Raw genomic sequence first — 25,559 nt, forward strand, 5'->3', positions numbered from 1 at the left:
CCATATTATTTGGCCATAAATTTAGCCATTTGCAGTTTGAAATTCATGTGCATCTGTCTCATCGGAGACTGCAGACGCGCTTTCAAAATATCAACTCGTCAGATTCAAATGCGCTCATGGCTCTTAAAAGGGTGTTCGATTTCAGCTTATTTCTAAACTGTTCGGACAGACTCTGCGTTGTGTATTTTCAGTCGTAGTAGTAATTCTTGAAGTCGAAATCAAAGCAACTTGACAGGTTGGATCAGAGGGTTGAATAGATGGTTTATTCCAGGATGTAATACAGCGAGATACAGACTTAGGTTGAATAATGAGGCAGAATGTTGGGGAACACCTTGTACCAGTAAGAGAGGCCCTGGCCTGTCCCTAGACTAGAAATGTGAACAACAGAGACACTAAAATACACCAACATTCTACAGGGGTTGGGAGCTGGCACTCTCATTGGTCTTGTGCATGAAAAGTGCTATAAAAATAAAGTTGCATTGCCTTGCCTTGCCTAACCAGGGAAATTAACTATTTGCGTTACTGTGAAAAAAAAGAATGCTATATGTCAAAGAATTTGGATTTTTCTGAGCAGTTTTCACTTGGCCTTAATGTGCTAAATGGTTGAACTGCCCATTGAAGGCCCTGATATATTTCTCTATTTCTCAATTTTGTATTTGCTTGGTTGCAAAGGCTACGGAACATCTGCCGAATACTACAGAAAATGCCAACTTTTCATCGGATTGCTCCGGACTCGCCAATTCTGCTGCTTCATAGAATCTGTTTGGTGAGTGGGTGTGTGTGTTAACGTCTGTGTTTGCGTGTGCGTGTGTGTATGTGTGTGTGTGTGTGTGTGTGTGTGTGTGTGTGTGTGTGTGTGTGTGTGTGTGTGTGTGTGTGTGTGTGTGTGTGTGTGTGTGTGTGTGTGTGTGTGTGTGTGTGTCTGTGTGTGTGTGTGTCTGTGTGTGTGTGTCTGTGTGTCCTGGCTTGCGTGTAAAAACAATGGCTCCGATTGGCTACCATGAAACATGACTTTGCCTTAGCCAATCATAATCGCTCATCTAGCTGTTAACCCAGCCGGCGTCCTCACTCACCAGCAGTTTGTGTGTGGAGCCAGGGGTGCGTTCGGGTTACGCTGTTTATTCAATCAAGTCATAGGCTGTGTCTCAATTCAGGAGACAAATCCTTCGAAGGATGCGGCCCCTGAATTGAGACACAGCCATAGTAACACACCGCATTTAACCTAGAGTAATGGAGTTGTAACGACGGAAACACTAGTTAGTTAGATTTCCCCGTTACTGAAAAAATAACGGCGTAACGTAACGCTGTTCTTTAAACGGCTTTATAACAAACACTATATATATCTATAAATATTTTACTACTATATTAGCAGACCTGCCGCCTGTCGCACCAGTTACTCAAGTTACTCATATGCGCATGTGCCAAGCAGCCTGCAGCTCACACACACACACACAGCATGCGCAAACGCATACATACACCTCAAGCACGCACATACATACCGCATACACACACCGTACACACACGCACATGCGCACGAACATACATGGAAATGCAAACACACACACACACAGCACGCGCAAACGCATACATACACCTCAAGCAAGCACATACACACCGCATACACACACCGCACACACACGCGCACGAACATAAATGGAAATGCATGCACACACACACACACACACACCGCACATGCGCACGCATACATACACCTCAAGCACGCACATACACACCGCATACACACACCGCACACACACACACATGCGCACGAACATACATGGAAATGCACACACACACACACACACACACACACAAACACCCATACACACTAGGGATGAGTCGGTCGCGACCGATTCGTTCACAACGAACGAATCCCGAACGTTAACGACAAGAACTGGTTCCCCAAAACAAGAAGAACTGGTTCTTTGATTCTTTTTTTTTAACATAAAACAAAAATATGGTCACGTAAATAAAATATACAAACAAACAGAGCTTCGTCTCCCGCGACGTATATTGATTGAGTCTACAACGTTCTCAAAGATTCAGCCAATGAGAGGTAGCAATGGTGTTGCCATGGCACCTGGGTAAACAAATGACAAGGTGGTACCGTCGAATTTGCGCGCTTTCTCTGTCTGACGTATCTTGGGTCATACCATTCGACGTGGGGCCACTCATATATCCCCCTACATTTCCAAAAATAGACTTGACCTCCATCTGTTTATTGGATAAACGCATTTCCCAATCCCAGGAGTCTTTGCTCCATTCTACGTCAATTCAAGAACAAACAAAGAAATTAAACTGCAGTTCGTATTTTTTTATTTATGACCATGACAGTTCTGTAATGCCTGAATAATGAAGAATTAAATGTAAAGTAAAATAAAATTATAAATATAAAACCATGAACGACATATAGAGAGTAAGCAAGTGGTATAAATATTGGTGGGACGTTTGGTTATACTATATAGTATATCTTGTCGATTTTCACGAGGGGTAGAGCCTAGAAGTCGCTTAAATTATGCTCAGGGCCCTCTCGCGGGTGGGGGGCAGACACCTGTGAGATTCCCTGTCAAATGACGTCAAATGACGTCATCTGACGTAACGAACGAATCAAAACGAACGAATCAAACAAACGAATCGTTATGGTGAACTGAACTGAAAGAACTAGTTCCCGGAAAAGAATCATTTTGCCCATCCCTAATACACACACAACCACACACACACGTCAAGACAAATGCAGCGACACATACACAGAAGTGCACACACACGCACGCACATACACACGCACAGTGTTGGTCAAGTTACTTGGAAAAAGTAATTAGTTACTGATTACTTATCCAAGAAAGTAATCCAGTTACTTTACTGATTACTTATTTTCAAAAGTAATTAGTTACTTTACTAATTACTTAGTTACTTTTCAAAAACACACTAGCTATACACAACCTGAATACGCTTTTTTAATTTTTTTTTTGATTAGTCTCAATCTTTTTAACTATAGACATTGCAAACAAAAAAATTAATTAAATGCAACAGTCTCATTTAAAGAAAATCGTTTTGGTGTGTATACACACCTTCATTCGAATAGATGTAAATAAAATACAGCCATAAAATAATTAAAACCAAAGTCTCTATTAACATTTACATCTTTTAACAGTTGCAGTGCAGAGAGGAGTAATGCGTTTACCAAAACAGAAAAGGACGGTGATTCGGCTCACACAGTATAGCCTACAAGACCACACAGAACAAGGGAGACAACAAGTCTGACTGGACATAAACAAAATACATCACATTAAAACTAGACCCATGCGTTGATAGATAGATAGACAGACGGATAGAGAGTATTAAATATGTTAGATTATTTGTCTTGCGGAGCCAGCGAATCCTGTGCGCGGATGCAAATTAGCCATGTGGCCTAACACAAGAAATAGTCTTGCACACACGTGTCTGTTGTTTACTTCTAGACGTCGCGCCGCTATAAGCTACGTCATTGTCACGAGACAGTCTCACAAAGCAAATACGGCAAAATCCCAAATTATTTTATTGTCTATGGCAAAAATAAATCACGGTTTAGTGACGCAGTAACGCAGGCTGCTTGCAGGAAAGTAAAAGTAATCGAATTACTATTTTTGCAATTGTAATCCCTTACTTTACTCGTTATTTGAAAAAAGTAATTGGATTACAGTAACGCCTTACTTCTAACGCGTTACTGCCCATCACTGTACACGCATGCGCACACACCGTACGTCAAGACAAAGGCAGCGACACACTCGCCGAGCTAAGACATTATGTTTTTAAACCAGGGTTTCCCCAGGTTTGATCAACCCAAATTTAAGACTTTTTTTAGACTTTTTTAAGACCACTTCAATGAAAATTAAGACCTACATCGCACCCATTAAGCAGTCGTAAAACGAGGTTGTGCATATGTTATTCATGTTTTTTTGGAACATATGAAACATTCATGTCAATACATTAATGAATGTGCCAAAGGATAAGTGTGCACTCACCAATCAAAGAGCCAAACTGAGGGCCTAACTCAAAGTCTAGAGGCCTGATGTCTCTTAAGACCATGTACCCAGAAATGATAAAAGATTAAAAAAACAATACACAAAGTGATGGTGTGAAAGTGTAGCTGTATTTTTGGTTTAAATATCAAACTTTCAACACACAATATAAAATATAAACAAACAAACTTTTCAAATTGCTGTAGTTTCTCAGCATTCAAATTTCCTCAACCATTTCAATGAATCCACCACTTGCCTCGTTGACCTCTTTTACTAACTCCTTTGTAATGTATGGAGCCAGCCCGAACCCTAACCCTAACCCTAACCCGTCCACAGACATGGTGACTAATGTATGATAGTAAGCATTATTGGCCCTTAACACTAATATTCGGAAACAACACTGCCTCAAAAGGATATTGGCCTAAGCAACACCAGTAGAGGCTATAATTTTCCCTGAACTTTTAAACGTTGCAAACGTGCAAAAACATAATTATATATTTATGTGGCATTCAGTCCAATGCTTAAAATATATCTGTGGCATTCTGTAGGCCAATGCTGTGGTAAAGTGTGTAAAGTATGACCAAGTGTTTCTTTCTGTTCAATAGATAGAACTTTATCAATCCCCTGTAGGAGAAATGTGTTAATGTTTGTCCCTATAAAACAATAATGGCAACAAAAAAAAAAATACAAAACATGACGGTAACTCTAAAGTCAAACCGTCCAATCTGAAGGCTCTACTTAACCACTCCCCCTACTCACTTCCAGCAATGCAAAGCGAACAGAACTGGGGTGGGGAGGGCGTAGCTTAAGTAGTTTGTGACAGACCCAGAGGAACGCAACGCAAATCCAATGTAACATGTATGAGGCTTTTGTATGAGGATTTTGAAATTCCGCCCGGACACATTTATTTTTATAAGTGTCTCAAAAAGAGGGCATGTCTGGGCAAAAGAGGACGTCTGGTCACCCTTCGTAAGGGGAACCCATTTGATTCCTACCTGTTCCACTGTTAAATAGTGGCGCAAGTTGGTGGGCGCTATCCTGGTAATTTCTCTGCGTGAGAAATACGAAGTGTGGCGTGTGAGCGTGTGCATGGGTCGAATTGCGTGTCTCACGCCGAATGCGTGAGACTTGAGAGCCCTGCTTCCCCATGATGCGGCGTCTACTCTCGACTGATTATGTTTGTTGAGATTGCCGGCGCGAAAACCCAAAGTATTGTTCGCGTATACTCCAATAAATCAGACGTTCTCTGACGTTACGCAAAACCCTGATACGCAAAACGCCCCCTATTTTCCCCTTGTGTTACAGTCCGGTTGACTATGAAAACATATCCTAAACATATCTTTAAAAAATTAAGACTTGGGTAACGCAATTTAAGACTTTTTAAGGCCTTAATTTAGGAACATGAAATTTAAGACATTTTTTTGACTTTTAAGACCCCGCGGCTACCCTGTAAACATAACGGCTACGCCATCGACACACACGCAGAGAGATAACTTTAACATCATTGTTCTCAGCCACTCCCTCTGTTAGCTGATTAGACGCACAAAATTTGGACGGAGAAAACCCACTAACATACCGCAGACCCAGACGCAGTACTGAAGGGAAATTTAAATTGAATGAAAGTACTTAGGCGGGAGGAGCCAGGCTACTCAATAATGGCAACGCTATTGAAGTTGTTCTTAAATAAATATCCTCAAAAATAAGAAGAGATATTTTTCAAAACAAAAGGTCGTAGTAGGACCATAAAGAGGCAATACCTCAATGAAACAAGTTTTGGGGCTCTAAAGTTAATAATGGCGACGCTATTGAAAGTTTACCATTGTGGTCGTTTTCAGGTTTGCACTTTGCATACGGTCCCTATTCCGCGGCTGAAAGCCGACAGCTCATAGAAGCCAGTGCAATTCACCGTTCGGTAAAGACGACTCGTTTGAATGAAAACAATGTTTAAGCTGATTCTCTAGGTTACTACATTTAGCTAGAGGTGTCAATTGTGTCGCAATGATGTTTCACTGAGGATTTATTGAACCGCAAACTCTGAATCTGCCAATTTATTTCCAAGTTCCTCTCCGTTTATATGCTTTACTCCCAGGTGTGTGAATTGACCTGAATATAAAGCGTCTGTAGCACAAAATAATATTTGATTCTATAGAGAAGACGGAGCTCTCCTCTCCTCTCCGTTTATATGCTTTACTCAGATGTGTGAATGACCTTGATATGAAGCGTTCGTGGCGCAAAATAACATAACATTAGTTTTTTAAAGAGATAAGACGGAGCTCTCCTCTCCTCTCCGTTTATATGCTTTACTCACAAGTGTGAATATGAGATATGAAGATATGAAGCGCATATCCAGCGTCCGTAGCGCACGGAATGTTATATTATTTTGCGTAGCGAAAAATAATATAAGATTCCTATTTTAAAGAGATAAGCTGAAGCTCTCCTCTCCTCTTGTTAAAAAAAAAGAAATTCAGCAGCAGCGGTCATATTTCATCAGTGGCGTACCGCTGCTGCTAGGTGCATTTAGGGGAAAAACGGATGCATTATATGATATAGATATCTAGAGGCTGTGTGCGCCTCGCTATTGCGATACATCCACTGTAAACTGAGCGCATGGTACTCATTGGATGGTACCGTGGCCCCAAGCTGTTCAGGGCCACACCCCCACTCTCCTCTTTGAACCGCCTCTCTCCTCCTCATTTGCATTAAAGCTACAGACACCTAAGCGGTGCGTTTGGGGAAAGCTCAATGTGCGACTGGCGACTCGTAGTAGCTGTAATTTTGTAATTTCAGGAACATCTTCAAATATTGTGTTAGGGGCCCACTAATATCTATATTAAAGCATCCATAAAGTAGCTTGCCATGGGACCTTTGAACAAAACGGCTCCGCCATTGACAGACACGCAGGTAAGAACAAACACGCACGTGCACACACCGCAGCGACACTCGCCCAGGTAAGACGTTATGTTTTTAAACAGAACTATTCCACCAGCAACACATACGCCCAGGAACGAACACACACGCACACACCGCAGCGACACACTCGCCCAGATAACATGTTCTGTCTATAGACTGTAGAAATTGCGATAAAAGAAGGGAAGAGACAATTTCTCACCTCGACAAGCAATAGCGGTTGTTCATTTTTCATATAAAAAACGTTAAATTCAAACATCGCACCGACACATAACTCACGTGATCTTAAAGAGACAGTGTCCCTATAACACAGAACGAAAACATGTCAATAACCCAGCATGGTGAATTATGTCTATAGAGTCCACTACACTTTGTTTGCACAAATGTTGTTTGCCCAAATGTAATATTACTCTCCTCCTTGAGCCTCCCCAAATGTCTTGCGATATTGATATCCCCCCCTCCCCCCCTGCGGACTGTTTTAGTTGTTTTATTTTTCTTACGTTTTGTGAGTATGCTATGTGTGACTGTAGGCTACTGCTGCCTGTCTTGGCCAGGACACTGGAAGAGATGTTTAATTTCAATGATGATTATTATTTTCAACTAACCAATAGTAGTTGCCTTGCATTTTAAAATGTCAATGCCCTTATCAGCCCTGAACAACAGTTAAAGCTTTTTAATAAATGATTTGCATGCATAGAACAATTACCCCTGTTACCATAAATTGACTAATTTTATAATGTAATCAAATGCTCTCACAGCTAGCTGCTTTCAGTCCTGATATTCTCCTGATGGGCCGTATGTGTGAACAACATATCCTGACATTTTTACCCTGAAAATCTCCTGAATAATACTACCCCTGAGGTAGTATTTTCTCCGTAGGAAATGTAAATTACCTTATATTTGAATGAGGAGTACAAAGTCACCACTTTGTACTCCACCATGACACTTCAGTGGGCGTGTTGATGACGCTTCTGCATGTCATTGAGTGGCCCCCTAAATGATAATCAGCCTGATGCATTTTGTTCGCTGAATGGTTAAAAAATATTTAAATGTTGGCACTGCTTTTAAGGGTCATTTGTGGTGAACAAATGTTATACGTTGTGAAATTATAGTCCAAATGTTATTATCTTATGCGCTCAGAAATTTGTTACAATATTGACTGGGGTTTCCACATTATTGCTATGGATTTAATTACAACTAGAGGTTGAGCGAGCGCAACACGTGCGCCAAAACTCTAGTATATATAATATATATATATAAAATATATAATGCCACGGTGTGTGGGGAAGTCTATCGCTTGGTCAGGCTAGTGGTGGATCAGGATGTTGGGTTCCGAGAGAGGGTCTCTGGGACGGTTAAAGTAGCGAATATCATCCAAAACATTGCTCCTTTTAACATTCATTCTTATTATATTCTGTTTCTGTCAAGTCTGTTCCACTAGCTGTCGCTAAAGCATACACATTGTACCCACACATTGAGTTGGAAGTTACCCTGTTGGTAACCTTTAACTAACCTCTGCTTTTGATAGGTGAAGCACAGCTGTTGGCGGGCGCTGAAGGCCACATCTGACCCTGATTGGTCGGGTTACTTCTGACTGGGCTGTGATTGGCTGTATGGCAGCTGGAGGAGTGGGATATTGATGATTGAGATTTCCCCCAGTCGATATAGTCATCAGACGAACTGTGGGGGATGACAAGGTCATATTAAAGGAATACGATTTTAGAAGTAAGTATGCTGACATGTAGCTCACCTGATTATCGGGTAAGCAAAAGGTCCTCACACACATCTGTATGCTCACACTCACCTTGCAGGACTTTGTATGAATCTGTCTTCCCCACTCAAACGGCTGGATAACTGTACACACACACACACACACACACACACACACACACACACACACACACACACACACACACACACACACACACACACACACACACACACACACACACACACACACACACACACACACACACCTAGATTCAGATGTTAATGCTACATGTTAGGCACCCAAAGAGCTTTGAATACACCACGGTGTCACCACCATAAACATATCCACCTCCAAGATTTATTGAACTGATCAATAATCTGGAAGAGCTTTGAGTGGACGTTACCGTGTCAGGAACAGGAGAATCTTCGTTCAGCATCTCGTCAAGAGTTTTCTTGGGAGGCTGGCGAAGAAAGGAGAGGAGAGGACTCATCTAGTGAGGTCTCAAAGGAGAGTAGCAGTAGACATCATGGTCCATACTACGGGACAACCAACATTATCAGCTAAACAAATGAGAGAAGGAAACAGGAGAGATTAAGAAACAGGGAAATCTCATATTTTCCTCAGGAGATAATTCTTGGTTTATAGGTTTGAATCATTATGGTACTCTGTATATATCGTACCATGGTATGGCTCCTTCACATACTTCACATATTTTCTGCCCATATTTTGCTCTACATATTTCTTCTAGAACCTGGTCGTGTCTTTCCATTCCCTGACGCTGTCGTGTGTTCGAGCAGTGGGACCGTGCAGGCTCACAGGCTTAGAGAAAGTAACATCGGTGTGTTAGCTTCAGCTGAGGGAGACACTAGCCAACCCAGCCCCCAGGAGAAAACATAACGCTCTATCTCTATAGTGTATAGATCCCTGGGGTGTCCTTTGGCTTGTTTCGTAGTTATTCAGTAGAATGAGTAGCCAGCTTACAACAATCCAAACCCCAACCAAACAGACACAGTGACAGGGCTATGCCAATCTTTTAAGATTCTTAATAAATATGTATAATAATCTGGCATCTATTCATTCAGGTTTATCAAACATACCGTATCAATTCAAAAATGTTTTGATTAAATGTAATATATGCCCCAATCAATATCATGTTGACACGTTCTCCCTCCCAGAGAGACCAGAACTTACCGGGCGGCCAAACTCTAACTCGGCAAAAAACCTGAACCATGGCTCATCCTCAACAGACAGATCAGAGGGATGGAGGGACTAGGGAGGAAGCAGGAGGTCACAGAGGAAGGATGGGAAGGAAGGAGAGGTTAAGGAGGAACGTATAATAGGAATGTGATAAAGTAAAAGATAGGGGTAGAGATGGGTTTGTTGGCGTGGATAAAAGCATGGCTGCTTGGATCATCATGTGGGATTTTAGGAAGCTTTAAAGAGCAGGCAGATTGGAATTCTCAGTTCAGGCATGTAGGTGAAGTTTGTGGAAAACAATTTTCTAATTATTTTACTTTTCTTTGACTTCGAAATAACTCCCTGAAACCCTAACTCCGATAATAACTGGTGGTCTGGCTTTGGTAAGCAGTGCTATGGTGAAGGGCAAAAGAGAGCCTGACTGAAACATGATTTGTTCCAGGAACAGTGGTCCTCTTTAGTTCAGCCTGTATGTTTATATTATAATAAGATATAAGGCTCGGCCCATCAGTGCTGGATGGCTTTAACTCCAGATTGTTCAGCATACCGGCTCTAGGCTGGCTGTGAGTACATTCACTGTCGCTGCCAACCTGCAGGTGGCTTTATGAGGGGATATTAAACGAGGAAAACAATCACTCCAGATAAGACAGGACGTGTGTGTGTGTGTGTACTGACCGGCTGCTCTCGCTCCAGGACAGACGAGGCCCCCGGCTCATAGTCGAAGATGCTGCGGGGCTGCGCTCGGTACCGCCCACAGTCCTCCCTCCTGTACAAACACACACACACACACACACACACACACACACACACACACACACACACACACACACACACACACACACACACACACACACACACACTCTCTGTTAACCGTCTGTTTGTGACTCTGTGTGCACAGTAGTGGGTGTGTCTCTGACCTGTCTCTGTGAGCGGCGGGAGACGACCGGCCGCTGCCCGGGCTTGGGGGGAGGTGGCCGGGGTCAGGGCTGTTGCTAGACAACGCTTTGTTTGCGATACCTGGAACAAAGGCAAACATTGCAGCCATAGCCGTAATTTACCCCAGCTTAGTCAACAATGAGAAATTAACTTAATGAACCACATTTACGAACTGTAACTACAAGGGTGTTGGACTCTGATAATACAGACATGATAAAGAAACGTTTTGATTGGTCAACGCTGCATTCACAGCAATAAACTGAGATCCCTGTAGTCCATGTTATAGTACGCATTACAAACCAGGAATAGTTGCATGATGTACCAGTCGGAAAATAATAATCTAAAACCATCTAAATCTAAAAATAACAAAAACACAAAGGCTCACCCTTAGTGCTGCTGTAGGCTTCTGCCGAATCCGGATCTAAACATAAAACAAACCGTTTCAACTTCAGTTAGAGGTTAAATCATCTCCATTCCGGGTCAAATGCATTGCACCTGTAGATAAAGGGTTGAATTATGAAATGACATATGAAAACCACTGGACAGTGCTATACACTACATGTATATTGATTGGGGCACATATACATGTATCGTTGAACAGGATAAACCTGCAGGCAGCGCTCGTGATTTTCCTACATTCACACATGCAGCTCTGTTCAGCAACAACTCCGTCCGTTCACACAGCGAGGCCGCAATAGACGGAGCAGGAGGCGTCCAGCAGAGGGCGCTAATGCAACACTTGTGGAAGCCAGCTACCATAAAATTTCCAGACTTTAGGCCACGTTTATACGTAGCAGGGTATTTATATAAACGAATATTTCCCCCCCTCCGTTTTAAAAAATAACATTGTGCACATCGTTTTCAAAAAAGTTGTCGTTTACATCAAAACGCATAAATATGCCGTCGAGCGCCATTAAAACTATGCCAAACGTATGGGCGGCAGTTTAGTAGAGCTTAGATCGGGCCCAGAAAATCAAGCCCGAGCCGGCCCGAACCCGTGCACGTTCTGTCCGAGCCCGGCCCGACACATTAACCGTAATTATGAGCCCGAGCCCGATTTCAACCCGACTTTTTTTTTAATACATATGTAACTTTGTACACATTTGTTACCAGGCCTACTCTGCTAAATATATATGTAAGGGATAATGTATAGAACGCCAGTCATTATCGGGAAAATAAGCCCCGACAGGGCGAACAGTACACCGACCGACGAGCAGCGAAGGTGTCTTGCTTCGCCCTGAAGTGGCTTATTTTCGACAATGACCGGCGACGTTCTATTTCATGTAGGCTACGCCGTCTAGGCTTCGCCTTATGGGCTTGTCCCGTGCGCGCCTGCGCGCGCTGAAAATTCAAACTATGCACCTATCAGCGTGGGCACCGCCCACATTTCCCACGGTATCGTGTCTATATAACGCGGTGTATACCGTCGCTCATCCTCCCTTTTCTTTCAGCACTTGTGCTTATCAGCGAGAAATTGAGAACTACAATTAAGAAGATGAGAACTTCAACACGGATCTCCCAAGCCGGTGGCAGCGGCTCGGGCGAGGCCGCGGACAAACGGCCCTTTTCAGGGCCACCTGAGAGCGCTCCTAGAGCTAGGTCCTTTTCAGGACTCCTATGCGCCTCCTGTTCCGCCTCCCTGGCACCGGGTGACGGGCACTTGGCGTGCTTTTGGTGCCTCGGCGCCAACCACGCCGCGGCTGCTATGGCGGCCCCCGTCTCCTGTGTCGCCTGCCGGGAGCTGCCTGAAGAGGGGATCCTCTCCAGGCATCTCTTCTTTTCCCCTGCGGTGGAAATGGCTGACGCCATCGACCTGTTCGGACCTGACGTCGACGATGGCATCATCGACGCCTCCCTGGACGATGTCTTCGGCGACTCGGCGTCCGGTTTTTCCCGCTCTCGGGTTACAACCGCCACGTCATACAACACGAGGGTCCGCGCCGGATGACCGATCTCTTCCGGGAGATCATGGGTGAGGCGGCGGCCATCAAAGGGATTCCCATGCCGGTCCCGCCTCTCGCCCCCGTATCTGACAATATGCAGGGCGAGTGCTTTCGTACCCCATCTTTTTCCCGGCGGGTTACCCAGTGCCCCTTGTTCCCGCCTTTGCAGCACTTGTTTATTGCTGCCGGTGAGGACCCTTCGACGATGAAGGCTCCGGTAAGATCCTACACGGATTTCACCAACGTGGAGGGGTGGGCCGATACTCAGGCGAGGGGGATCCCTCGCCTGGAGCCTCCCCTGGCAGCGCTTCTCTGTCCGGGCGCCGGGCTCCTTAACGAAAAGCCGCTGCCCCCCGACCGCCTCCAGAAGCAGATTGTCGGCCTAACGGACAGGGTGTTCGTTTGTGCCTCTCAATCCGCGGCGGCGGTCAACAACATCGCCCTGCTCTCCTCTGCCATGGTCTCCTTGTCGGCTGACAGGGAGGCCTACGGCCCGGAGGAAGCCGCGAGATGGCTGGCGGTTTCCCGCTTTTCCAGCGCCATCCTCCAGCTATGCCAGCCGATAGCCGTTTCGGCCGGCCAGCATATGGCGTGGGCTACCATGATTCAAAGGGTCATATGGCTCTCCCACACTGCGGTGCCGGAACGAGAGCGGGCCAGCCTCGTCCAGGGTCCACTAGCGCCGGATGGCCTATTTGGTCCCAGGTTCTCCGAGGTGCTCGCGCACCAGCAGTCAGTCCGTGAGAATCGTTCCCGGTTCGGGACGATTCTCACGGGCTCCTCCTGCCAGCAGGCTGAGAGGAAGCGCGGTCTAGGCCGGTCCCAGCCGGTCCCAGCGTTCCATGGGACCGCCTCCGACTCCAGCCCCGGTGCAGCAGCCGCAGCCGCCGCGCACGGGGAGAGCAGCAGCGCCACGGACCGGGAAGTTCCGGACGCTTGCTCCTACTTTTTCTTTCCCTATTCAAGAAAAGAGTAAAGACCGTTCGGCCGAACGGCAGTACATGGTACCTAAAGAGCGATATTTCCCAGGCCACCTGCGTCCTACGCTTGTGGTGCGCTCCTCCATGTTGCCTATTTCCCCCTCTCAGCCCGGTGGCTGTAGGGTGACGGTCGGACGGCGTGTTCACATGGCCTCTGGTTCACCTGCTTCTAAGAAGCGGCGTCCCTTGGAGCCTCATGGACGGATCAGAGACTCGTCACCTGGTTCCCCACATTATAGGTGAGGAGATGGGTCCGCGCGCTGTGGCTACAGCCTGCGGACAGCGCATGCGCACAGGTGCTGCGGCCGGACGGCTCGCTCCCTGTTCAGCGGGCACGAGCGCGACGTCTAGACAGCTTGTTGTTTTTACAGCTGCTAGTTCTGGTACGTCTCCTACGCTCGCTGAGCCTCCTCCCTTTCGTGGGAAGCCCCCCTTGGTTCACACGCAGTGTGGAGGCGGTAGGGGCAGAGGAATACGGGTTATTCCTGGACGGTCTTCCTCAGCTGTCGGCTCGCCCTCTCTCCAACCGCTATGCGTGTTGGCAAGAGCGGTGCGTTCTGCCATCGTGGTTGGACACCACGTTGAGATGGGGCCATCCCATACAGTTCAAGCGTCGTCCCCCACCCTTTATGGGGTTGGTGGAGACCACGCTACGGGACCCGGCTGCGAGAACGGCTCTGGCAGCAGAGGTGGCACGTCTCTTGGTAAAGGGGGCCATCACTGTCGTTCCCCCCCACGAGTCTCACCTAGGTTTTTATTCCCGCTACTTCCTGGTTTCCAAGAAGTCAGGGGAAATGAGACCTATTCTGGATCTTCGCGTGTTCAACAGATTCGTTGCCACGAGGAAGTTCAGAATGCTCACGGTCGGAGCATTGTTCCGGTGTGTGAGAGAGGGCGATTGGTTCACATCCCTGGATCTCAAGGATGCTTACTTCCACGTCCCTGTTCGGCAGGCGCACAGGAAGTTTCTCCGCTTTGCCTTTATGGGGATGGCGTACGAGTACCAGTGTCTGCCGTTCGGCTATTCCCTGGCTCCGCGCACCTTCTCGAAGTGTGTGGAGACGGCGTTGGAACCGCTCAGACGTCAGGGAAAGAGGATTCTCTTCTACCTAGACGATCTGCTTATTCTGAGCAACTCAGAAGAGACCGCGAGAGGGGACACCATGTTGGTGATAAACCATCTCTCCTTCCTGGGTTTTGCCATCAACTGGGAGAAGAGCTCCCCGCTCCCCAGCCGGCAGACAGTCTACTTGGGGCTTTGCCTAGACTCAGCCACCATGACTGCGATGCTTTCGCCTCCTCGGCGAGACGCCATCCTGTCGGCGCTCTCCCGTTTTCACGTTCGCAGAAACGTGACCGCACTGTCCACCATGCGCCTGTTGGGGCTGATGGCAGCTGCCCACCCCGTGGTCCCCCTGGGTCTGCTTTTTATGCGCAGACTCCAGCGGTGGTTTGCTCGCCAACGGTTGGACCCCAGGCGACACAAGCTCAGGGTGCTCCTCGTCCCCCGTTCGGTGTCGCCAGACCTGGAATATTGGAAAGGACCCTCCGCCCTTCTCAAGGGTGTTCCCCTGGGCAGGGTGGCGTCCTACGTAGTGGTCTTCACGGACGCCTCGTTGACGGGTTGGGGAGGAACGTGCCTCTCTCACTCGGTCGGAGACGAGTGGCGCACGCCCCCTACAGCACACATAAATGTGTTGGAGCTCGACGCTGTGAGGAAAGTGCTGTTGCATTTCTTTCACCTGGTGCACGGCCGCCACGTTCTGATCAGGACAGACAGCGTGTCGGCGGCGGCGTACATCAACAGACAGGGGGGAGTCCGCTCCCCTGCTCTCCACCGAAAGGCGGTCGAGCTCTGGCTTTGGGCTCATCAGTATCTCCGCAGTCTGAGAGCCCTGCATATCGCGGGCGCCCAGAACTTTGGGGCGGACCTCATGTCTCGAGGCGGTCCCCGCCGAGACGAGTGGCGGTTACATCCCGACATTGTCAGACTGATCTGGCAGAGGTTCGGGACAGCGCAGGTGGACCTCTTCGCGTCCCGGGAGAACACGCACTGCAGGTGGTGGTTCTCCCTCAGCCCTCGGGATCTTCCCCCGTTGGGGGTAGATGCGTTGGCACACACACCTTGGCCGCGGGCTCTCTTGTATGCGTTTCCCCCGCTCCAGCTGATCCTTCCTCTTCTGGAACGGGTCAGACAGGAGAGACTGATATTAGTGGCCCCGGAGGACCGTTCAGCTCTGTGGTTTCCAGAGCTGGCCGCGCTCTCGCGGTCGGCGCCTTGGCCAGTACCATTCAGGCCGGATGCGCTTTCACAGGCCCACGGGACGGTGCACCACCCGCCCGATGTCTCGGGACGGCTGTTGGTTTGGCTCCTGAGAGGTTGATCCTGCAGGGCAAAGGTTTGCCTGAGACGGTTATCAACACTAATCAGAGTGCTCGTGCGCCATCTACTTCTTCCCTCTATGCGGCGAAGTGGTGCGCCTTCTCTAATTGGTGTGAGACGAACCACGCTGTCCCATCTCAATGCGAGGTGGGAAGCGTGCTTTCGTTTCTGCAAAACTTATTGGAAAAAGGTTTGGCCTTCTCCACTATCAAGGTCTATGCGGCAGCCGTTTCGGCTGGCCATGCAGGCTGTGATGGTGGACCGATCTTCAGCCATCCACTGGTCAAGAGATTCTTGCGTGGGGCTAGACGGGTTAGGCCTGTTTCACGCGTGCTTACACCACGCTGGGATCTCCCCACCGTGTTGCGCGGATTGTCCAGGGATCCTTTCGAGCCTCTCTCTCAGGCCCCTTTGGATGCCCTGTCATTTAAGACGGCGCTCTTGTTGGCCTTGGTTTCTGCCAAGCGGGCCGGTGAGCTAACCGCTCTGTCTGTCAGCCCGAGTTGCTTGTTGCTAAACGAGGACAGCTCCTTCGCGTTGCTCAGACCTAATCCTGCGTTCCTCCCGAAGAACATTAATAGTTCTTTTCGGTCGAGGGATATTGTGCTTAAGGCTTTTCACCCCCCGCCTCATTCTAGTGAGGCGGAGGCAGAGTTGCATCTCCTGTGCCCGGTTCGGGCGTTGGCTATGTACGTGAATCGCTCGGCAGCGTTCCGCTCCACACAACAGTTGTTTGTGTGTTATAGCGACGCTAGCAGGGGCCGCGCTCTCTCTAAGCAGCGGTTTTCTCGCTGGGTATGTGAGGGTGTTTGCCTAGCCTACTCTCGGCAGGGATTGGCGCCACCGTTGGGCGTTAAAGCTCACTCCACACGGAGCGTGGCCGCTTCAACGGCTCTACTCAAGGGCGTTTCAGTGGAAGACATCTGCGCGGCTGCGTCTTGGTCTTCCCCCGGCCCCTTTGTCCGTTTTTACATGTTAGACATGTCCAGGGGCTCACTCGGCAACTCTGTGCTAGAGTCCGGGACCCCTTTTACGGCTTAAGAATATAGACATGTTCTTTAAAGCGTCGTGGTTGGATTTCCTCTCGCCGGCTGGCGAGTTGGACTTGATTACCAGTCTTACTCCCCCACCTTTTTTCAAATGAAAAACAGGCTAGGGTTTTTTTTCTATTGGCTCGCCAATTGTCTGGTGGTTTTGTTTACCAGTGTGGCACTCCCGCCGTTTTCTTCAAATAAGAAACGGCCGAGAGAGTCCCATTATTGGAGAGCAGAATTCCGTAGCTCCGCCCCGGTGGTAGCGGACCTAATGGAAACCTAGTTGCTCTGGTTTTTCTTTTCCTTTCATGGGTTCCATGAAGCACGGAATAGAGCCGGAGTCTTTACAGACTCACTTTTTTCTCCCTTGATCATTGCCTTGCTTGATCTAGGAGGAATTAGTTTTTTATAAAGCTGTTGTGTTTTACACTTCCTTGGCTTTTGGAGTCTTAATGTGTTCTGGTGACTTAGGTCTTTTTGACTGGGGTCCAGCAGGAGTACATTGATCGGGCTCCGCTCGCAGCTTCACCTTAGCCCATAAGGCGAAGCCTAGACGGCGTAGCCTACATGAAATAGAACGATAGTTATGTTATTATAACTCTAGTTCTATGATTGTAGGCGTAGCCGTCTAGTTTCCCACCTGCTGTACCCTCCAATTGCTGAAAGAAAAGCTTGGAGGATGAGCGACGGTATACACCGCGTTATATAGACACGATACCGTGGGAAATGTGGGCGGTGCCCACGCTGATAGGTGCATAGTTTGAATTTTCAGCGCGCGCAGGCGCGCCTACGGGACAAGCCCATAAGGCGAAGCCTAGACGGCTACGCCTACAATCATAGAACTAGAGTTATAATAACATAACTATCGTTCTATACATTATCCGGCGTATTACACGGCTACTTGCCAAAACGAAAAAATAACTTCACATGGTGCGTCTTTTTACAATTTATTCGTTACCAGCATTCTTAGTGTTCAGCAGAGAAATAATTTGTCCGCAAAGACAGTGACGTCGCTTAGCAACGGAAGACACTGGGCTTGACAAGTCACCGGACGACTACCCATGCAAGTGAACGGAGCGTTCCACGGCATTGAGAATAACCGTGTAATAAGGGCCTATAATATTTCTGTTTATGGCATAGATTTCTCCTCAGATTAGGCCAATAAACCAATGATAAAAATAAATAAATAAATCGTCGATCAAAGGCCCGGCCCGAGGATAGTGGTGGGAAATATTGGCTCGGGCTCGGGCAGAGAATCGAAACTCTAGTAGGGAGAAGGATAAAGCCATGCAAGCCAATCAGAATCCTCCGAATCAACAACAACGAATAACACGAGCGTCTTCCTGTAACAAACAAACTGTAAACATAGAGCGCTCATATGACGTTAAGCATTTCCTGGCGCATAATGTGACGCTTCAGAACCTAAAACCCTGTTTCTCCCCGTTGACACAACACATAACCGGCGTTTTCAGAAATCTCCACTTTGGCCGGAGTTTTTAGAAATTATCGTTTTCTGTGACAAAAAACTGCGTTTTCGTGTAGATGAGAGGCCAAACCGCGTGGAAATATCTGCGTTTTCCCTTCGTGTAAACGGGGCTAAGAGGAGCGCCTGTATTTCCGAATCTGTCCAGAAAGAAAGGACCTCGTTTGCAAAAAAGAAGCTCTATAAAGTGTCGGTTCACCAGAAAAACATTTGCTCGTTAATTCACCGATTCAATATAAGCCCTCAGCGTCGTCTTGAGATTGGTCCGATTGTTCTACGTGACAGCTTCTTATGGAAAAAGACGGAAAAATAACTCTTCTGGGACATTTCAGGGAAAGACTGCATGTGTGAATGGTGAACCTGCCACAAAATGAGCCTAATTCCTGAATGGATAGAATATAAAAATACACATGTATTTTTATTACATCAGAGGTGGAGATGCCAGAGATGCCAGACTGCCAGATGTAAACCGTATGGTGCCTCTGATTCATATGATGACCAGATTCAGTGTAGGGCCCTCAGAGACACAAAGGGCAAGCAGCCAGAGTGTTGTGACCATCTCCCTGAGGAGTCTCTACAGGAGGCCCACGTGACTCACTCACCTGCTTTTTGGACCACATGAATCTTGTTGTACATGTTACGATACCAGTCCCTTCCTCTCTGAAAAACACAAGACAACACAAAACTGATGAGAGGGACAAGGGAATCACTTGGAGGAAGATGCAGCCTGGCCCCTGGGGGCCCACAGTTATCTGTGTGGCTCAAACAGCCACAAGTCAACAATACTGAGGACCTTTTGTAGATCACGTTTGCAATGCATTGAGTAGCTCCATCCAGTTCATCTAGTACTCACCGTTCTGGTGGAGGTATGATCCAAGGGGCTGCAGCTTCTCTGGTCGCTGCTGATGTGATCTAGTGGAACAGACGGTTGACGTTAATTGACCGGTAAGATTTTTTTGTACAATAAGCATTGAAATTCCTACTATATATATACTTAATAAATTAAATAATTAAATTGATTAACACAAAAGTCTTTATTGAATAAAAGAGTCCTATTCAAGCCAGATTGGAGGGATTCAAAAAGGTTATTGGCGTGGAGATGGGATTGGAGTTGTGTGGTGACGATGCGTTCAAGGGTTTTGGAGAGGAAGGAGAGGTTGGAGATTGGGCGGTAGTTACTGAGGGAGGAGGGGTCGAGACCAGGTTTCTTGAGGGTGGGGGTGACAGCAGCAGATTTGAAGGCAGAGGGGACAGTTCCATGGGACAGTGAGGAGTTGAAGAGCTTAGTGAGGTAAGGGCAGAGAACGGGGAGGCAGGACTTGAGCAGGGGAGTGGGGAGGGGATCGAGGGAGCAGGTAGTAGGTTTGGAGGAGCCTATAAATTTGGAGAGTGCAGGAGGGGTAATCAGGTCAAAGTGGGTGAGACGGCAATGGGGAGGAGGTGTTGGGAGGTCCAGAGAGATGGGTAGGGGAGAGGCCATTGAGTGTGCAGGGGGGTTATGTACAGGGAATAGTGAATGGTTGATTGCAGTGATTTTGTCGGCGAAGAACTGGAGGAATGAGTTGCAGAGATCTGGGGTGGAGGTGGAGAGGGTGCTGGTCCACGGTTTGAGGAGGTTGCTCACTGTGGAGAAGAGGGTTCTGGGGTTTTGACAGGGGTCAGAAAAGATGGCGGAGAGGTATGAAGACTTGGCGGCGGTGAGGGCGTCTTTGTAGGCAGTGAGGTGGAGTTTGTAGGCTTGGTGGTGGACTGTGAGTGAGTTTTTTTTTTTTTTTTTTTACAGTAGTAGGGCCCATGCTCACAGGTGCTGCCAATCAGGTGCCAATCAGAAACCTGATTGGCAGCATCTGGGGGTACCAGAAGCTCAAAACAAGTGTCAATAGCAACAGCAAACTAACCAGTTTGGCAATGGCAGAAAAGATTTGGCAAATTTTTCATGGACGCAACCCATATACTCAGCGCTGCTGCTCATTCCACAAATGCATGTTTCTTACAAATGGGGCACCATCTGTAAGGGAACTAAACAGGCTTTCCAACGGTATAAGATTTATTGCAAAAGGCATTGTTACCACAGAGAAATAATCTACCAAGCACAAATTTCCTTACTTTTTGTGCTAAGTTTATATATATATATATATATATATATATATATATATATAAATGGCCCATATATATATGGCCACATATACCCAGAGGTGGGGGTAAGTCACTCATGTGCAAGTCTCAAGCAAGTCCCAAGTCACTGTGGTGAGAATCAAGCAAGTCACAAGTCAAGTCATACAAAAATCTGATGATCTAACCCAGTTTCCACATTTAAAAATCGGTAAAGAGAGTGGTTCATAAGTTCAGTTTTATTTCAACATTAACAATGACAATGTCTTAACAATAACAATAACTCAAACTATTCCAGTGTTGGGATAGTTCACTTTCTACGTGAACTAATTCAAAGTTCAGTTCACAAATTTTTAAATGAACTAGTTCAGTTCAACGTTCATAATTCAAAGATTTGAACTAAGTTCACAGTTCCAAAAATTGAACTAGTTCATAGTTCTTTTTTTAAATATGTTGCTGTGTGAGCTATTATTTTTTTCCGGTATTTTGAACATCGAGCCCACTTCGTGATTTGTCTAGGATGAAATAGAGTGGTTGAATCAAGCATCGTAGCGAAATAGTTTCTATCGTGTTTTATTGTACATTTAGCGCATTTTGTAAATCCCATTGATTTCTGTTGGAAGACTCATTGCTCGTTGGCCGGAAGCGGAAAGGGAACTAGTTTGGTTGTAGTTCAAATTTGGTTGTAGTCTTTTCGCTCGGTTCTAGCCCTACTGTTGAGTCGGAGAACCGAGCGAAAAGACTACAACCAAACGTAAACAGCCCCCATTTCCGTTTCCGGCCAACAAGCAATGATTCTAGGAGGTATTCTAGTCTGCTGAGCTATGAGCCAGAGAGCTAACGTTATGGATTGTACATATTATTCGAAATTCGTCTCAGCCTTTAAACCACAGACACTCTAGGGTCAATAGCATATAACCGTGTTGTCTGATTACAGTTTGATTCATTTTTCACAATTTAACAGATCTCGTTTTGAAGAATAATCACCGCACCATTCGTTTCAATGGGAATCGGGACGGTCTATACTTTCAACATAAAGTGTATTTATATTTTTTAATTCGTCCCAGCCGAGTTAAACCGAGTGCGCATGCCGTTCACAGACACCAGAATGAACGAGTTCACAGTAACGTTCATCAGGCAGTAATACAGTACGTTCAGTTCACGTTCGCCGAAAATATGAACGAGTTCATGAACTATCGTTCAATGAACGCGTTCAGGCACAACACTGAACTATTCAAAACATTCCAAAACCATTATGTTAATAGTTTGAAAATGTTTTTATGATCCTCCAACCTATGAACAGAATCAAATAGAACCTCTAGGTGGCTGTATACGAGAACAGTTCAAGTCAATCACTCAATCTCCCTACATGTTGTAGAATATTATTTGCAACACATGGCATCAGACATGAAAAAAAAGAATATTTCAAAAGTAATATCACATACTCAGACTGTAGGAATGGGAAATAGTAATACACAAGCCTGAAAGCTGGTAGCAATCTTGCTGCCTCCTCGCAACGTACATCGACTTACATGCATTGCATTTGCAAAAAAAATAATTTGACAGTACTTTGTCACTGAGTTCTGAATGATGGTGTCACATTATCAACCCACCATGGCTGAACACATGTTCAACAGGTGCACTTGATGCAGGGACTGCCATAACTCTTACCTCCACCTTGAACAAAGAGGGGAGGGTGCGCCTGTTCATGGCCCAAAACTGAAGGCAGCTCTGTCCATCACAAATGTCCAGGTAGTGGTTCAACTGAATTTGGGGACTGGAACTTGAACCCTCTTCATTTTTTAGCGGTATGCTGAGAACAGCCCAGTCTGACGCTCTGGCTCTGACGGTGTAATTTTTCTTGAAAATTACTTGAAATCCTTATCATAACCCACTTACAGCCAATGAGTTAGAAGTAGCCTACTGACATGAAAATTAAACAAGTTAATCATCTGTGGAACGGGCAGGGCTCGAAAAACTCCAGCCAATGATTTTCAGAACCACCGAGTGGCATTGGACAGTTACGTCAATCAAACGGTCGTACTGCACTCCCCCTCCCCCGCTCCCCGCGAGTGTCCCCTTCGTGCGCGTGCATGTACTCAAAGCTTGTGACCCAGAACAAGCTTCTGTTTGTTGTTATCCTGCGGTAGCTACTGGAGCTAGCTAATCCACATTTTGACCTAGCACTAGAATACAACCTTAAAGGCACCCAGTGCAACTTTATGTAAACATTCAATGAAAAATAAACATTCAATTTCTAGTCTTTTTTACACGTAGTAAGTTTCAATAACTCCATACCATTACATATCGACATTCAAGGAGCAAAGATGAGACGTCGTTGTGTGGTGAGAACTGATAGAAAATCGTAAACAACAACAATCGCCGGTGGGGAGAAGCCATTTTTCCATTGACTGGAAGCCTGCTTTATTTATTGTAGGTTACAAAAAATAAAGAAAATGGCGGCATTGTTGTTGTTATCGATTTTGTATCAGTTCTCACCACACAACGACGTCTCATCTTTGCTGCTTAAATGTCGTTATGTAATGGTATGGAGTTATTGAAACTTACTACGTGTAAAAAAGACTAGAAATTGAATGTTTATTTTTAAGCCTCGAAAGTTGCACTGGGTGCCTTTAAACTCCAACCTAGCTAGCCTGCCTGGCTCACTCTCGCGCATCTGTGTTTGCGCTCGTGTGTGATTGCGCGTCCATGTACTTGGAATGGGTGGAGTCAGAGTCAGCGTTGAAGGAGAGGGGGTAGGTCCATTTGAGTTGTGTATTTTCAAAATCTGCTGGCGTATCGCAAATCACATTATCCAACCTTTAATCTAACTTTAACAAAGTCATTTCGAGTCATCCGTCTCAAGTCTAAGTCAAGTCTCAAGTCATGAAGACCAAGTCAAAGTCAAGTCGAGTCTTTTAACTTAGTCAAGCAAGTCTCAAGTCCTCAAATTTGCGACTCGAGTCTGACTCGAGTCAAGTCATGTGACTCGGGTCCCCATGTCTGCATATACCTGACGTCTGTACCTGGTCTGCATTTCGATGGGGAGGATAATATAAACCCCCAGTTTGAGGCGCTGCTTTTCAAGCCTTTTAATCTGTCAGAATGGTGTGTCACTAAAGCAGACAGCAGGATTAAATGAAAGTAAACTGGTCTGGAGAGCTGCCGTCTATGTTGGTGCGTGTGTGTTGTGGTCAATTACTCCGCCATTTCTCCATGGACTTCCACTGCTACGCCGACGACACCCAGATTTACCTCAGCACTAAATCCCCCCACAACCCCCCCCTCTCCCACATTGAATCCTGCCTGTCTTCACTCACTCTCTGGATGCAAAATAACTTCCTGAAACTTAACAGCAACAAAACTGAACTCCTCCTCATTGGCTCCAAATCCACCCTCAGTAAACTCGCAAACCCCCCCACACTCACTATCGAAGGCACCACGGTCTCCCCCTCCCCCCAGGCCTGCAACCTTGGCGTAATCTTTGATTCCACCCTCTCCCTTGAACCCCACATCCGCCACACTGTCAAAACCTCCTTCTATCACCTCCGTAATATTGCAAAGATCAGATCCTCCCTCACACCTCACGCTGCAGAAAGACTCATCCATGCCTTCATCTCCTCCCGCCTTGATTATTGCAATTCACTCCTCGCCGGCATCTCCACCACCTCCATCAACAGACTCCAACTGGTCCAGAATGCAGCAGCCCGTCTCCTCACTCATACTAAAGCGTGGCACCACATCACCCCAGTCCTCAAGAATCTCCACTGGCTCCCCATCTCACATCGGATCCACTACAAACTCCTGGTCCTCACCTACAAAGCTCTCCACCATATGGCCCCCCCATATCTCTCTGATCTTCTCTCCCTCTACCAACCCCCCCGGGCCCTGAGATCCTCCTCAGCTGGTCTCCTCTCCACCCACACATCAAAACTCCACAGCCTAGGTGACAGAGCCTTCTCCAGGACATCTCCCAGGCTCTGGAACTCCCTCCCCCAACATATTCGTGACTCTGAGTCCCTCACCATCTTCCAGTCCCGCCTCAAGACTCATCTCTTCTCCTCTGCCTACCCCTAGATCACTCACTATCTCTAGCCCCATCAACTTTTTTTTTTTCTTGTTTATCTATTTTTGTGCCCCTATGTAAAGCGCTTTGAGTACGTGAAAAGCGCTATATAAATTGAATCTATTATTACTGTAAGTACAGCTACAGTCAGTAAGTGTCTGGTCAAAGAATCGGAATCCCGCGTTTGACTGATCTGGATAGGGCCCTTTGCGATAGGGCAACTTCAAGCTGGTGTTCCGCAAAACCAAGTTACGGCACTATTTGGAGTGAGCCCTAGTACCCTCTCCAAACTGAAGGCCAAGTTCCATATAACGGGGGATGTCAAACACAGGCCGCGAAGTAGGTGTCCCAAGAAGACGACACTCAAAGAGGACCATTTCATCACCCTGTCAGCACTTAGGTGCCGTAGGCTGTCTTCTACAGATTTGCAGTCAAGGTTTGTAGGACGATATGGCTGACGGCTCTCTGCCCAGACCATCCGGAACAGACTACACGCAGCCAATCTCCACTCTCATAGGGCTGCCAGGAGTCCTGCCATGACTGCCCTTCACCGTCAGGCTCGTTTGCGCTGGTGTCGGCAACATGTGCACTGGAACCTGAATATGTGGAGGAACGTTATGTTCAGTGATGAGTCCAGACCAGCATAAGGAGGAGGTGCCAGGCTGTTGTGGCTGTGTATGGTTCTTCTACACGCTACTGAGGCTCCTGTTTTTTAAATGAATAATTTGTTAAATTGCCAATATGTCTTGTTTCGCAGTTTGGCATTAGCAGAGAAGATTTGGCAAAGTTTTCATGGGTGCAACCCACAT

General features: G+C 46.7%; 1 protein-coding gene across 20 annotated transcripts in view; it reads right to left on the reverse strand.

Annotated features, from left to right (window-relative positions):
- Positions 1-25,559, reverse strand: part of LOC132466261 (sorbin and SH3 domain-containing protein 2-like) — an 85,326-nt gene that overhangs the window by 30,870 nt on the left and 28,897 nt on the right. For 19 of the 20 annotated variants that reach the window (XR_009527816.1, XR_009527815.1, XR_009527814.1 and 16 more), the window contains 9 exons: positions 19,426-19,484; positions 19,175-19,232; positions 11,135-11,170; positions 10,731-10,830; positions 10,489-10,579; positions 9,808-9,885; positions 9,020-9,076; positions 8,710-8,759; positions 8,419-8,585 (listed from right to left, as the gene is read on the reverse strand). Coding sequence is in view for 16 of the 20 variants with exons in the window: in XM_060063375.1 (XP_059919358.1) it covers positions 8,419-8,585; positions 8,710-8,759; positions 9,020-9,076; positions 9,808-9,885; positions 10,489-10,579; positions 10,731-10,830; positions 11,135-11,170; positions 19,175-19,232; positions 19,426-19,484 (696 nt within the window). In the remaining 4 variants the exon portion in view is untranslated. The remainder of the gene's footprint in view (positions 1-8,418; positions 8,586-8,709; positions 8,760-9,019; positions 9,077-9,807; positions 9,886-10,488; positions 10,580-10,730; positions 10,831-11,134; positions 11,171-19,174; positions 19,233-19,425; positions 19,485-25,559) is intronic. The other variant, XM_060063362.1, reaches the window with a different exon arrangement.

This window comes from Gadus macrocephalus, chromosome 10 (genome assembly GCF_031168955.1).
Source record: "Gadus macrocephalus chromosome 10, ASM3116895v1".
NCBI classification, from domain to species: domain Eukaryota; kingdom Metazoa; phylum Chordata; class Actinopteri; order Gadiformes; family Gadidae; genus Gadus; species Gadus macrocephalus.